Here is a 14,156-nt window from a genome sequence, read left to right on the forward strand (position 1 = left end):
ATAGTGGAGGTTAGACTGAATGGGGTCAAAGAATAGCAAGAGCAGATGAGGAATATGGCTAAGTTGCCACGTCTAATCATGTCTAGGTAGAAACCATTTACACACATCCCTCCGTCAACACAAACAATCTGCCCATTGAAGTAGGATGGTGCAGGTAAGCAAAGGAATGCCACAAGAGAAGAGACCTCCTTTGGATCTCCAAGACACTGAAGAGGAGTTCGAGAATACACCTCTTCTAGGTATTCTTTGTTGCTGAGCACCTACAACAAAAAAAGACTCAAGGTTAACTTTGATTGTTTTACTAAACTGGACTTGAGCCTTTAAAGTTCCAGACATCAATTAGTGCAAGTACTAGTGTTTTAAACTTTGAACTTACTAAGGTGCAGATGTTGTGCATATGATGACAGAGAAGCTTAAGTATTGAACATAATTTTAAAATGTGGAGACTAACGGTGCAATTTCTGTTTGGTAACCTATAACTTTAACACAGTAGAGCCTAGGCAGCAAATCTAATAAGAAATGCTTCTTTTTAATTATATTTTACTCCCCTTAAATGATTATAGTTAGGGGGGGTGTTTGAGTCGGTGATGGCTGTGGGAGTGTGGGGGATAACTTCCATGGAGAAATTAAGGCAACGGCCCTTGCCAACATGGTGTTGCACACGATTAATGGTCACATAACAATCTGGAGTTACGTGCTCCACCATTGAGGTTCTGATGTACCAAGGTGCAACTGCATTACTTCTTATATTGTCTTTCGCCCACTCACAAGCCAAAGTTTTAGTAAGTTGATTAATTGCTCCTGGAATCACAAATATACAAAATTTCTTTATAAGCTTCTTGAGTTTAAAATTAATAGGAACCTGGATACATTCATCTGATAGGTAAATTACCTTTGGTAGCTCCCTGAACAGACATAGACTTCAGTGAAACAAAACTCGATACAGAGGAGGTGAATACAATGCTTCCCACTCCTGATGCTTTGAGAGGTGGATAAGCAAGTTGAGAAATATGGAAAACAGATTCAAAATTGGTTGCCATGAGAGTAGAAAATTCTGCAGCTGTGAAATCCACTACCGATTTCCGTATGTTTCTCTCGACAATATTTATTTACGGATCAAAAACAAGCCAGTCTTCCAGTTCAATAAACAGGAAAAGCAGTTCAAAACTTCAAATTATAACATGTTAAAACTCAAAACGAGAACATAAACAGACACAATACATAACATTTTGAATCCCAATAAGGGAAACACAAAATTCAATGTTTTTGTATGTAAAAAATGAGGAAATGAAGAAGCTTACGAGGATGTTGAGCTTCCTATCAAACAAAGTGGACACAGTGCTCATAAGCTTCTCTCTCTCGCACGTAACAGACTGACCCAGTAACCCCAAAACCCAAATTATCCCGTTCACTCAGACACCCATCAAGCTCACTCTCATTCCGACAGCGCGTGTGCACTCTGGCTCCAAACCCCACCAATTCCTCCACAATAGCATGCCTAAAAGGTAGAAAAAACAAAACCCAATTCCCAGTTCACAATATAATTAATTTCTCAATTCTCACAAACCAAAGAGGAAAAGAAAATAAATTCCAAGACTTCTTTTTATCTATGTATGTAAAAATATGTAACCGATTCCGCAAGTGCCACCGGTGACGAAAGGTGGGGTTTGAAAAGAATGGAGAGGGTGGGTTTAGGAGATTAGACTTTTCAGAGAGAGTAGAAGAAGAGAGTGAAGGTGGAATGAGAGTCTGAGACATTCCAGCAACGGCCAACCCAGTTCCAAGCAGGCAGCAGTGTAATAAGTCCGACGGGTAAAGTTTAGGTGGAAATTCTTTTTGATTGTCAAGAGGTTCTGGGCTGTTTGGGAGGCCATTTCAAGCAACTTTTAGCCTCCTTTTGGGAGTTCATAAGGAAATAGAATGGAATGGAATAATCATAAGCGAATGAAAATGAATAGAATAGAACAGAATGTATTTAAGTAAGGGAAATAAGTGGAAAAGAATGGAATGAAATAACCTTGATTGGATGTTTTAAAATAAAGGAATGGAAAGGAATGAAAATGAATGAAATATAAGTAATCCTGTTTGAGAGTAACATAGAGGGAATGGAATGGAATCATTTTATGACAATATTATTATTAGACCCCTGTTTTAAAATAAATGGTTGAATATATAGGGGTATTTTGGGAGTTTTAGTAAAAAAATTATTAAATCTAATTTCATTCTCTCTCATTCCTCCCAATTTCAGGGGGAATGAAAATTTTCGGTTTAAAGGGAATAGAGAGGAATGAGTGCTCTCTCCTACCCATTCCATTCCCTCCCACTTAAACTCTCAAATAAGGAAATGGACTTTCCATTCGCTCCATTAAAACTCTCAAACAAGGGAATAGAAGAATATTCTAAAATTATTTTTTCCATTTCTTTCCATTTCATTTCATTCCCTCCTTCCAAACGAGGCCTTAGAGCATTTTAAACACATTAACACACTTTTTTACCCACACGTATATCAAAAACACTCAAACTCCTCTATCAAGCACCCCTTTTCTTTTTTTTTAATTGATAGAATATCACACTTCTCAAAAAAAAAAAATGATAGAATATCACAATTATGGTATCTACTTCATTATTCTTTATTCTTGGCCCAAAATAAGAATGGCAACGGATTAAGTTCGGTGTGGGTTTTTTTATGTCTAAATCTTAGCCTACGGGCGCACCTCTATTATCCGAACCTGCCCCCTTTAATAAACGGTTTGATTTTTAAACCCTCAAATATGCAAGCCCTGTCCAGCCATGCCACTTCAGGGCCCAATTCGTAGCCCAAACCGTGGCCCAATATACACATATAGGGCTAAATGCCAAATCATACGACCATTACAAACTTGTTAATTATAAATTAATAAATCACTAGTTAATCATAAATCATAGCTAAGATCATTAATTAATAAATCACCTAGTTTTTTTTTTTTTTTAGGGGAAATAAATCACCTAGCTAAGATCACCATTTAATCATAAATCAATAAATCATAGCTAAGATCACCTGTTAAATATAAAAATAAAAGCTACAAAATAAATCCCACAAGTCCAAATCTAAGACTATTATAACAAGTTCAAAAAGCTACAAAATAAATCCCAGCAGTTTAGGATAATTACAAACCAAGAAGTTAATCTAACAAGTCCAAGAAATTAAAAAGAAGCTACTAAATTAATCCAACAAGTCTAATCCTCCACAACAACGACACAACTTCTATCCTCTTCATTAGGCTCTACATCATCAAAAATTGTTTGAATTGTACAATCTCCTAGCATAGTTAAAGAACCTACAACAACAATGAATTAAAAAATTGAATAAATTTCATCAAATTATAACCAGCAAATATAAGAATACAATTTTGAATTTGCTCAATAGAATTTGTGGTTCTCAAAAAAAAAAAAAAAAAAAAAAGAGAAAAAAGATTCACTATCCATTGAATTTAATACTACCAAATATTCCAATCTTATTTTCTTATCTATGAAATTAAAAGCTATTAGGTTCTAAATATTTAGGATTAAATGTTTAGATTCCTAATTTATGTATGTTAGCAAACCGAGAACAAAAATATGTTTAGATTAGGTGTTAGACATTGCTCAAGATTGTTCAAGTCAAGATTCAAGAACTGTCAAACTGCAGAAATAAGAAGCAAGCTACTGCAAAGCTCGACCAATCAAAAGATATATTTGACCGATCGAAAATTTTGTTTTGCAAATTTTAAATAAGGCCCAAGCCCGCGATAGGGTTTCAATCCAACACTACTAGGGATAAAAAGAAAACCCTAATTACATTTTAGAAGTCCTTGGAAGACTTGTGAGTTACTTCTGTGAGATCTGTGAGGTTTCTGTAACCTTCTAACTCTATAAGCGTCTATTGGAATGAGATCTACAATCAAGAACTAGTGGAAACAAATTACTTGTAGACACCACATTTTGTACCCATTAATAAATTTTGGTCCCTGGCCCCAATGATGAGCTTGACATATGTCAACAAAGGGTAATTAAAGAGTTCACAATAGTTTGGAAGTAATCACAACTCAAAAGTGTTCAAATTGCTTTGAAATCGATACTGAAAAATGACATTTTCTCACTATTTTGACCATAACATTTGATCCACAAAGCATATTTGAGTGAGGTTTATTTCATTGGAAAGTAGACTTCCTAGGCTTCAATGTGAACACAAATATTTCCTAATTTGGACTTATATTGAGTGAGTTATGACTGTTTCAAGTTGGGCTAACTGGGCAGTCCGATCTTCTAGGTTTTAAAACTTCATTTTAAGGGCCTAAAACATAATACTATGATGTGGGTCGGCCCATGGACCCTTGAGAACGTCTAAAGATCATTAAAATGTCTAAAAGCCCTAATTTTAACTGATAAATATTCATCTTATACCTCCAATTAAAACCCTTGCTAGAGAGAGTTATTTTTTAGCTTTCATCTTCTCTAAAACCCTAATTCTCCTTTCCAAAACTCACACACAGCCCCTTAGCATGTTTTTTACAAATTAAAAACCTCTCTTTAGTTAGTTCTAAGGCAGAAACTATTTTCCAAAAATTGATTTCTCAAAACCTTTTTCAAATCTCTTGTTCTTGAGTTGTGATTACTAACTATTGTTGTGTTCTTTTGATTATTCTTGTCCTCAATCTAATCTTTGTGTTGTAGGCACTAAGAGGTCGGTTAAACAAATTCAAATCTGTGATTCTAAAGCAAGGTGAGCTTCTTTTCCATGGTTTCCCACTTTGCTTAACATGATTCACATGATTTTCTTAATATAGTTTCTCCATTTGTTATATTTGATTTGTTTGATGTTTTTAATTATGTTTGACATGTTTTAATATGATTTTAGGTGGTTTATAAACTGTCCTTTTTGTTCTTTTGTTCTTATTTCAATTCCTAGGTTGGTTTGATATGTTTTAATGTAGTTTAGTTTAATTGTTTGTTTCATGTTTTGTTGTATATGTTGATGCTTTATGTTTTTTGTTTTAGGCTAGTTTAATTTTGGCGTAAATGCACTTTTGGTTTCTACATTTTGGACAGTTTCTCGATTTGGTCTATAAACATTTTGTTCCTAAGTGAGTCCCTTCTTTTTTATAGTCATTTTAAAATGGTCCTTATTGTCAACTCTGACAGTTTTTAGACCCCTTCAAACAATTGATTAAACCTAGTTAATTAGCCAAGTTGTTACTTAGTCAGATTAACAAGTCTAGGTTATCACAATAATAAAGATCAAATCATGCAAAGCAACGGAAAATAAATAACACACAATATGATCACCCAGGAAACCAAACTGGTAAAAACCTGGGGAGGATTTGACCTAGCTATCCTCAAGGTAAACTTGAATCCACTATCAGAAAGAATCGAAGTTCATACAAAAGGACTTACAAGCACCCCCGCTCGACTTCCTAATGCTACCAACCAGTAGAACTTACTGACACGACCACGTGCAAGCTCCGAATCCACGGACTCCTTCTTTCTTTGGATTCCACCAGCTACAAGCACCCCCGCTTGTGTATTGTTTAAGCTTTAATGGCAGCAACTGTTTTGATCATCAAGGTTTAGAGAATGTCTCTTCCTTGAAAACCCTAAGTTTGTGTAAAGGAAAGTTCCTCTAGATCTCACAAGAGATTTACACAAACTGCAATATGAGCAACAACTAAAACGTGGCTAGGGTTTGCCTTTTATACTTAGGACAAATAAGAAACCCTAAAAACATTTTAAACACATAGGGCTGAGTTGGACGAGTCTGCAGAAAAGCAATCTGCCCGACGTTTGATCGGTCGAGCCTAAGCTTCGATCGATCGAGCCAGGCCGAAAGCCACACTGCTTTCTGCTTTACACTCGATTCCAACTTTACATTGACATACAACTTTGAGCTAGCTTTAAACACTTCTAAACACATTGTTTTGATCATGGTTTGCCAACATTACACATTAGAGTTCTAAAATACATAAAGTCCTAAACTTTAGAACCTAACAAACTCAGTTATGGAAAATGCTGAAGTGGCAAACGAAATATACTATTTGCTGACGTGGCTTATAAAATAATAATAATAATATATATTTAACATTTTTAAATGTCATGTCAGCATTTAAATTAATAAAAAAAGCCAACTAAGAAATTTTTTTTTAAAAAGTAAATTAATTTTTTTAAAAAAACCATAAATCTAATTTAAACTAAAATCATTTCTTAAAAAATAAGAAATCATAATCGTTTTAATTCTTTTTGTTTTTGTTTTTGGTTAACCTTATCAGCTTAAAAAGAAAAATCTTCTACACTCTCTACCATTAATCCTAAACTCCCTCTCTCTCTCTCTCTCTCTCTCTCTCTCTCTCTCTCTCTCTCTCTCTCTCTCTCTCTCTCTCAACTTAACCACTCGGTTACATTTAGCCCTTACAGGCATTCTCCAATCAGATCTCGAACCTTTGAGAGGACGAGGACAAGAAGAAGACCAAGATCTACAAGGTCCCACCATTTTAGGAACGAGTTAGGCATTCTCCAATTAGATCTCACTTACGATAACAGCTCATACACAGTCGGTGACTTCATCACCGAAACCCTAACTCTCAGCTCGACTTTGATGAACAATGTAGCCATTGGCTATGGTCACAATAACGAAGGCTTGTTCATCGGTGCCGCCGAATTTCTCGGACTCAACAGTGGAAAGTTATCGTTTCCATCTCAACTGAACGCAACGTCGTTTTCGTACTGTTTAGTTGATCATGACTCGGACTCGGCTTCAACTAGATGGATTCGATGTTGTTGATGGCGAGTTGATGGTGGATTTGGGTTTGTTGACCGCAGATTTGGTGCTGTGGATCAGCAAGGTGTTGTTGATGGTGAATTCTAGGTTTGTTTGTGTTTTTTTTTTTTTTTTTTTTTTTTTTTTTTTTTAAGCGGATTTGTATATTTTTTTGGATTTATGGGTTTGATTTCCTAGAGGTTTCAATGTTGATTGTGTTGGAATTTTTTGTGCTGAGATTGATTTTGAGTGGGTAAGTCAATTGTGTTTGTCTTGATTTGGAGAAGAACATGAAGAATGAAGTTCTGGGTTGGAGGTTTCTAGGTTTGACATTTTGCTGGGTTGGAGGTTTAATGATTTTTTTGGGTTGGTTTTCTCATATGGGTTTAGGTTTGATGATTTTTTCATGTTCTGGAGGTTTCGATGGAGGATAGGGATTTTGTATGAAATTTTGCATTGTTCTGGGTTTGATTGTTCTTGGATTCAGGAAGAACATGAAGAACGTGTTCTTGGGTTTGTACCTAAAAAATAATGAAAGCAATAATAATATAAAAAAAATTAGATTTAAAATCTTTTTTTTTAATTTAGTTTGAATTAAATTGAAATTGAAAAATATAAATTATTTTTATTTTTTTAACTAAACTGACATGGCTTTTTTCTTTTAATTTTGAAAATGCTGATGTGACATTTAAAAAATACCAAATAAAATATTTTATTATTATTTTATTAGCCACGTCAGCGATTAACATGCCAACAATGCATTCTATTTGCCACTTCAGCATTTTCCGTAATTGGGTTGACGGCAAGGACAATTTTAAAAACGACTATAAAAAAGAAGCGACTCACCAAGGAGCAAAATCAATTTAGGGACCAAATCGAGAAACGGGCCAAAATGTAGAGACCAAAAGTGCATTTACGCCTTTAATTTTTTTAGGGTTTCTAGCATACTTGTTTGATCTCACATGTTATTTGTTTACTTGATTAAATTTCAAAAAATGTAGTTTTTCAAATCTGTATTAAAGGCTGTGTATGCATACTTAAGTATGCGCACGCATACCAGTTTGATCTCACATGTATGATTTAGGGTTCTTGCTTCTTCTTTTTTTTTTTTTTTTTTTTTTTTGTGTTTTGATTAGTTTCAATCCTCTGTTTAGGTCTTGTTGAGTTTAGTTTTCACATGTTTAGGTCTAAGGTTAGTAGAATAACATGTTTCACATGCTTGAATTGATAGATTGATGATTAGGGTTTATGCTTTGATGAATCACATGAGCATTCATGAGAATTTGAAAATATGCTTTGATGCATAGGTGTTGAGGTGTCATGGTGTAGCAAGATAAGTGAGGTAAGACATGCATTCATATGTACATGCATTTGATTGAGATATGGTATGTGAACTTGGAATATGTTTGTGTGCTTGAAGTTCTTGATACTCTCCAATAATTCTTTGATTATGTCTTGTTTATTTGCTGCCTTAGATGTGATAATATGAAATATGCATGTTAAATGTATGCTAGGTTTGATATGAGTTGCCCATGATAGATGTATGTTAGGGTTTTGAGATGATTGATGTCATGTTGATTGCTAGATGTATGCTAGTGTGTGTGTGTGTGTGTGTGTGTGTGCATGTGTGTGTGTATAGATAACAATATTGAATGAGGCTTTAATGAGATTAAGACGTAAGACATAATGACTGAAAGCAGACCCACGGGTTGGGTGCCTAACACCTTCCCATCCCCATACCTACTTTGAATTGATACTCTGATAGTAAGATCAGTCCTTCCACATAAGGGGACTATATTTATGGTTCCTAAACCTAATCTAGGTGACGACTCCATCTTTTCCCCACACCGATCCACTTAGCCGAAGTGTACTCCCCTTTTCCTAAGGAGAAAACCATTGCGCCTACGTTGCTGCATAAAGATTTTCTATTGATGGTGATCTAAAACCTTTGAGTGGGATCTCAAAGTCACAAACAAGGGAGTTTGTATTCAGTAAATTCAAGATAGAAGAGTCCAGGGTTGAAGCTACACGTGGTCATGTTAGTAAGTTCTACAAGAGGGAGCTTTAGATTTAGGATTTAAATATATTGTAAACTTCCATTTTATCATAGTGGATTTGTTTACCTTGAGGATAGCTAGGTTAAATCCTCCCCAGGTTTTTTATCTTGAAATGGTCAATTTTAATAGTTTTCCCAGGTCATCATATTATTGTCTTCTTTACTTTTTTGCACTAAGTAATATGCTTGCATGTGTTTAACCTAAATCTCATACTTAACCTAAGTAACTACTTGGCTAATTCATTAAGTTAAACTAATTTGATTTATAGAGGTCTAAACATAACAAACAAAAGCAACAACAACAACAACAACAACTGTAAGGTTGAATTTATTCAACCATCTAATTGGCTTTATTCCGTGCCAAATTTGCTTGTAATTCAGCATTTAGTAACCCTGTATTTAGGTGGGATTGTTGTAAGGGTAGTGAGTGAGATAGTGTGAAGATTGCTCAAGAGTGTGCAAGAAAACAGAGAGTCGCGGCTGGGACTCGCGACTGGACTCGCGGCTTCAACCCGCCAGAAGATGCACACGTGCCAAGCATGCTGGAAGATGAACAGTCATGCTAGCTGGAGCACTATAGGACAAAACAGGACAACTGGCCATACGGTTAACTCGCGACTGGAACTCGCGACTTAGTCAAGCCGCGAGGTCAAGCCGCGAGCCACCCCTGTTTGGAAAAACCTGACGTTTCGCATTCCACTCCTCTTCAGTATAAATACCCTTTTAACCCACGATTGAAAGAGAGCTTCCAGAGAGAATTTTGAGAGAGAAACCCTAAAGAAAAACCAGATTGTTTTACCCACAATCTCTACCTTAGAGTCTCATCAAAATCCCTCACTCTCTTCCTCTCCATTGTCAAATCCTTGAGAGGCCTTTATACCAAACCTGGTTCTCACCATTATCATCTCTGTGAGACAGTCGTTTGGAGTTCTGGGAAGCAGTTAGGAAGGAGCCAATCTTTATTGGTTGATGCTACGGTGAAGTAGCGGAATCCGGAAAGCTAGAAAAGAAAAAGGTTCGGCGCAACCTCGTTGGAGCAAGAAGCTTGGAGGGCTTAGGTGCATTGGGTAGATTAGGCTTGGAGGGTCTATTGCTGTCCTTGTATCCCAACTGTATTTTCTAGTGGATTGATTACCGCTTGGAGGGCGGCGGAGAGGTTTTTCGCCGAGGTCTTCGGTTTCCTCTTCGATAACATATCTGGTGTTATCGCTGTGTTTGCATCTTCCTTCCTCTCTATCTCTGCCTTTACATTATCTGCTGTGGTTTATTTTGTTGTGGCTTAGATAGTTGTTTAATCAATACCATGTTGTAGCATATGTTAAGTTTCCGCACACTATTGTTTAACATATTGCGTGTGTTGATTAAATTGGTTTTTGGGGGTCTAAACGTTCAAAAGTGTTTTTGTACACGTTTTTGAACTTTCATTTGGTATCAGAGCGGGTACACATCTGTTTGGTTTTATTACCATTGTGTGATCCTTGACTCCCTTTCTTTTTGAGATGGATAGGTCTCAATCCCTTAATGCACCTCCATATTTTGATGGAAGTAACTATGCATTTTGGAAGGTTCGTATGAGAGCCTTTTTATACTCTATTGATGAATCCGTGTGGGATGCTGTTGAGATAGGTTGGACCAAACCTGAAGCAGCCAAATCCACATGGGATAAGGCAGCACTTACTGCATCTAATGCTAACAGTAAAGCACTAAATGCTATTTTCTGTGGTGTGTCTCCAGATGAATTTCACAGGATTTCTCACATTATTATTGCCAAAGATGCATGGGAGATTCTGGAAACAACCTATGAAGGCACGAAGAAGGTGAAAGATACCAAGTTACAAATGCTGACCACTCGGTTTGAGGAGCTCAAGATGAGTGAGGATGAGTCTTTCGACTCGTTCTATGGGAAGTTAAATGAAGTGGTTGTCAGCAAGTTTAACTTGGGGGAAAAGATGGAGGACTCTAAGATTGTAAGGAAGATCCTTCGATCATTGCCGGAAAGCTTCCGTGCCAAAGTAACTGCTATTGAAGAGAGCAAGGATCTTGACGACATCAAGGTGCAGGAGCTGGTTGGTTCTCTACAGACCTATGAAATGTCGCTGCCAAATCAACGGAAGGGTAAATCCATTGCTCTAAAGACCGTTAATGAGAAGGTGGAAGATCAAGGCTCGTCAGGAGAAGATATGGTTGACAAGGATGTAGCCTATCTTGTTAAAAATTTCAAGAAGTTTTTGAAATTCAAAAACAATGGAAAATTTGATGATAAGAGAAATTTCCAAAATTCTGGAAGGGAGAAGAGGGATTTCAAGAGGAAAGATGGAAAAGAATCCCAATCCACACAAGGTGTTACTTGTTTTGAATGCAACGGGCATGGACACTTCAAGAGGGAATGCCCTAATTATTTGAAATCAAAAGGCAAGGTGTATGCCACGACCTTGAGTGATTCAGACTCATCCGACTCAGAATCTGAAGAGAGCTGTGATGGAGAAGGGAACTATTCAGCTTTCATGACTATTGCTCATGTTGAGTCTTCTGATGAATTGAATTTGCTTGTTCAAGAACTTGGAGAACATAGTGAGGATGACTCACTAGGAATTGTTGAAGAATCGGAAGCTGAAGAAGAAGAAAGCACAGCTACTCTTCAAGAAAATTACAACTCACTTTTGGAGAAATCTAGTGAATACACAAGGGTGGCCAAGGCTGCTGTAAGAAAGATGAAGAAGGCTGAGGAGGACTACAAAAGTCTCCTAATCCGATATAGGGAGGCCAAATGCGAGATTGAAACTCTTAATGGTGAGCTGTCCGAAGCCTACACTAAAGTGAGATTCCTTGAGAATAAGGTTGTTCAAGCAAATGCAAAAATAGAGAGGGTCACCACCAAGAAGCTTGATGATGTTATATCATCTCAAAAGAGCTTCTCAGACAAATCCGGACTGGGATATACCGGAGGAAGTAGCTCAACTGGAAATGTCACCAAAGAAGTGAAGTTTGTGAAGTCCAAAGATCCAGTTGTAGCTGACTCTACGAGTGTGAACCTCGAGGTGGAGAAAAAGAAGAATGTGGTAGAACAACGGATGCTGAATCATCGAAATCAGTCTATGGGCAGGTCCGAGTCTCGTGCCAAGTCACGTCCACGACCACAAAGAGGTCCTAGAGGAATGTATGTGTGCCATTATTGCGGACTTCAAGGGCACACTCGACCAAATTGCCAAAAGCTGAGGGCAATGAACAGTGCTACTCCTCAAAGGTCAGGAGGACCAAGAGTTGATAGGAGAACTTGGGCAAGTGATCAACCTAGAGAGCAACATGGAGATCCCGGAATGATGGACGTGATGAAGATGATTGGTGCATTCACCAACTGCTTGGAAAGCTTCTCACGAAGGTTTGAAAGCCCTAACTCCCGTACCCAATCCTCTAAGGAAATCACCCAAAACGCAAGTGTCGTGTGGGTGAAAAGGGGTACTCATGCATAAGCATTACAACATGTCCATGCATTAATACTTCCTATGCTTTGTGACTATGTTTGTTTGGTATGCTTGTTGGTTTTGATTTCGTTTGCTTGTCTGTCTTCTTGTGAATATCTCTTAATTATGTTAAATGTGTTTTATCAATCTTTTTGCTTCTTAAGTCAAAAATCCAAAAATTACATAAACATTTGAAAATCAAAAGGGCTTGATTGACTTTGTTGAGTTTTTGTCTTAAAACTCGTTTTGCCGTGTACCTTTGTGCTAATGGCTTTGTGCATTTTCGAACATTACTTGTTTTCATGCACTCATATCACTATGGGAAAAATCTTGAAATCTATGTGATTGTTGTAAATAGATCTTCAAACTTGTCATGAATGATTAGTGAATGGTTATGTTGATCTTGAAACTTGCATAGACTTGTGTCTATATCTCTTCCCAATTTTTTATTTTTTGCTAAAAAGAGCTCACTAAATGTAAATCTCCAAATGAAAAGAGATATTGAGCTGCAAAAGCCTGTCGCACATTCTAGTATTTGACTAGGAAAAAGGGTAAGCGACTTTATATTAAAAGTGAAATTTCTTTCAAAAAGGCCAAAGGCCTATTCTTCAAAGAAAAATGTTATATATCCCTCTCACAATGAGAGATGATTGCCTCAAAAGATCAAATGTTATGGCTGAAAGTGGAGTCAAATGAAAGGCTCCAAGTTATGTTATCAAGTTGTGTGGGAAGTCATATATTCATATTTCTATAATTGAGATTGGTCACATGATCTAGTGCTAATTGTGTATGCCTTGGTTGAATTGATCATTGAAGCTTCACATTAGACAAAGGACTATTTCATTGTTGATATCCACACACAACACACAAGTTTATGTTTGATAAATGCCCTATTCATTTGTGTGATTGTACTTGATAAAATGTGTTTTCACATGCTCAATCTTTGTTAATTCAAGCACAAAAAGATTTTTGAGTGTTTTAGGTGTTTTTGGAAAGTGTTTTGCTGAAAAATCTGAAAATTTCAAAAATACAGTTTTGCCCTGTTTTGGCGGCTCAGTCGCGGGTGTGTCAAGTCGCGTGCCTCAGTCGCATCTTCGCTGGTCAGCTTTGGCGACTTGTTCGCGAGTGGAAGGTCCAGTCGCGAGATTCACTCAGAGATTTTCGCGGCTCAGCTCGCGACTCACTCGCGGGTAGACCTTCCAGTCGCGAAAAACACTTAGAAAAATTTTTCAAAATTTTCCTCTTGAGTGCTTTGGCGGCTTGAGCTGGCGACTGTGTGGCGACTTGAACCAGTCGCGAAAATCGCGTGTTTTGCAGAAACAGGAGCAGTTTTTAAACTTTTTCAGTTTTTCCCTCGAATTTTTGTGACTGTTCATCTTCTCTCTATACACTCTCCCTCCCAAACACTCCGTGCTCCCTTTTCCAATTTCTTGTGTTGCATCCTTACAGCCCAAAATCGTCGAGTTCCAGGTATGGGTTTTCTGATTTTCACTCTTTTCTACTTGATTTTGTGCTTTTACCCTTGATTTTTCGCATTTGATTGTGTTTTTGAAATGGGTTTGTGTTTCGGTCTCTGCTTTTTGTTCTTGCTTAGCTTGTGGATTCTGTTGTTATAGTTTGTGTTAATGATAGTCTTTGTCCTATTGCTCTTGTGCTTAGCTAAGTATTCCTTTCATTTCATTCTGAACTATGAGCTGTTGAGATGTTACTTTTGGTTCTGTTGAAATTGTGTGTTTTTCCTTTGCAAGATGTGCATGTGTGTTAATCTGTGGGAAGATTCTATTAGGCTCAATGTTTTGTGTGTATGTCATATCATTTTCCATAATCTGCCTCAATGTCATTTATTTGCCTTCAGGATAGCTTCACCATG

At 37.0% G+C, this 14,156-nt stretch overlaps 2 protein-coding genes across 3 annotated transcripts in view; one reads left to right on the forward strand and one right to left on the reverse strand.

Annotated features, from left to right (window-relative positions):
• The window catches only part of LOC126728701 (tropinone reductase homolog At5g06060-like), an 85,854-nt gene that overhangs the window by 16,500 nt on the left and 55,198 nt on the right, over positions 1 to 14,156 (forward strand). The window lies entirely within an intron of this gene.
• On the reverse strand, positions 267 to 1,294 carry LOC126728733 (tropinone reductase homolog At2g29260, chloroplastic-like). Its single transcript, XM_050434521.1, has 2 exons — positions 893 to 1,294; positions 267 to 801 (listed from the first exon to the last, which is right to left on the reverse strand). The coding sequence occupies exons 1-2, from the start codon at positions 1,038 to 1,040 to the stop codon at positions 530 to 532; spliced, it is 420 nt and encodes a 139-aa protein (XP_050290478.1). The 5' UTR covers positions 1,041 to 1,294; the 3' UTR covers positions 267 to 529.

Source organism: Quercus robur, chromosome 1 (assembly GCF_932294415.1).
Source record: "Quercus robur chromosome 1, dhQueRobu3.1, whole genome shotgun sequence".
NCBI lineage: Eukaryota > Viridiplantae > Streptophyta > Magnoliopsida > Fagales > Fagaceae > Quercus > Quercus robur.

What these genes read in the sequence shown, in the direction of transcription:
- LOC126728733 (XM_050434521.1), bottom strand. Translation starts at nt 1,040, where the DNA reads ATGGCAACCAATTTTGAATCTGTTTTCCATATTTCTCAACTTGCTTAT. An exon ending in TGTTCAGGGAGCTACCAAAG is followed by an intron (nt 802 to 892) that starts GTAATTTACCTA and finishes TTGTGATTCCAG; the next exon opens with GAGCAATTAATCAACTTACT.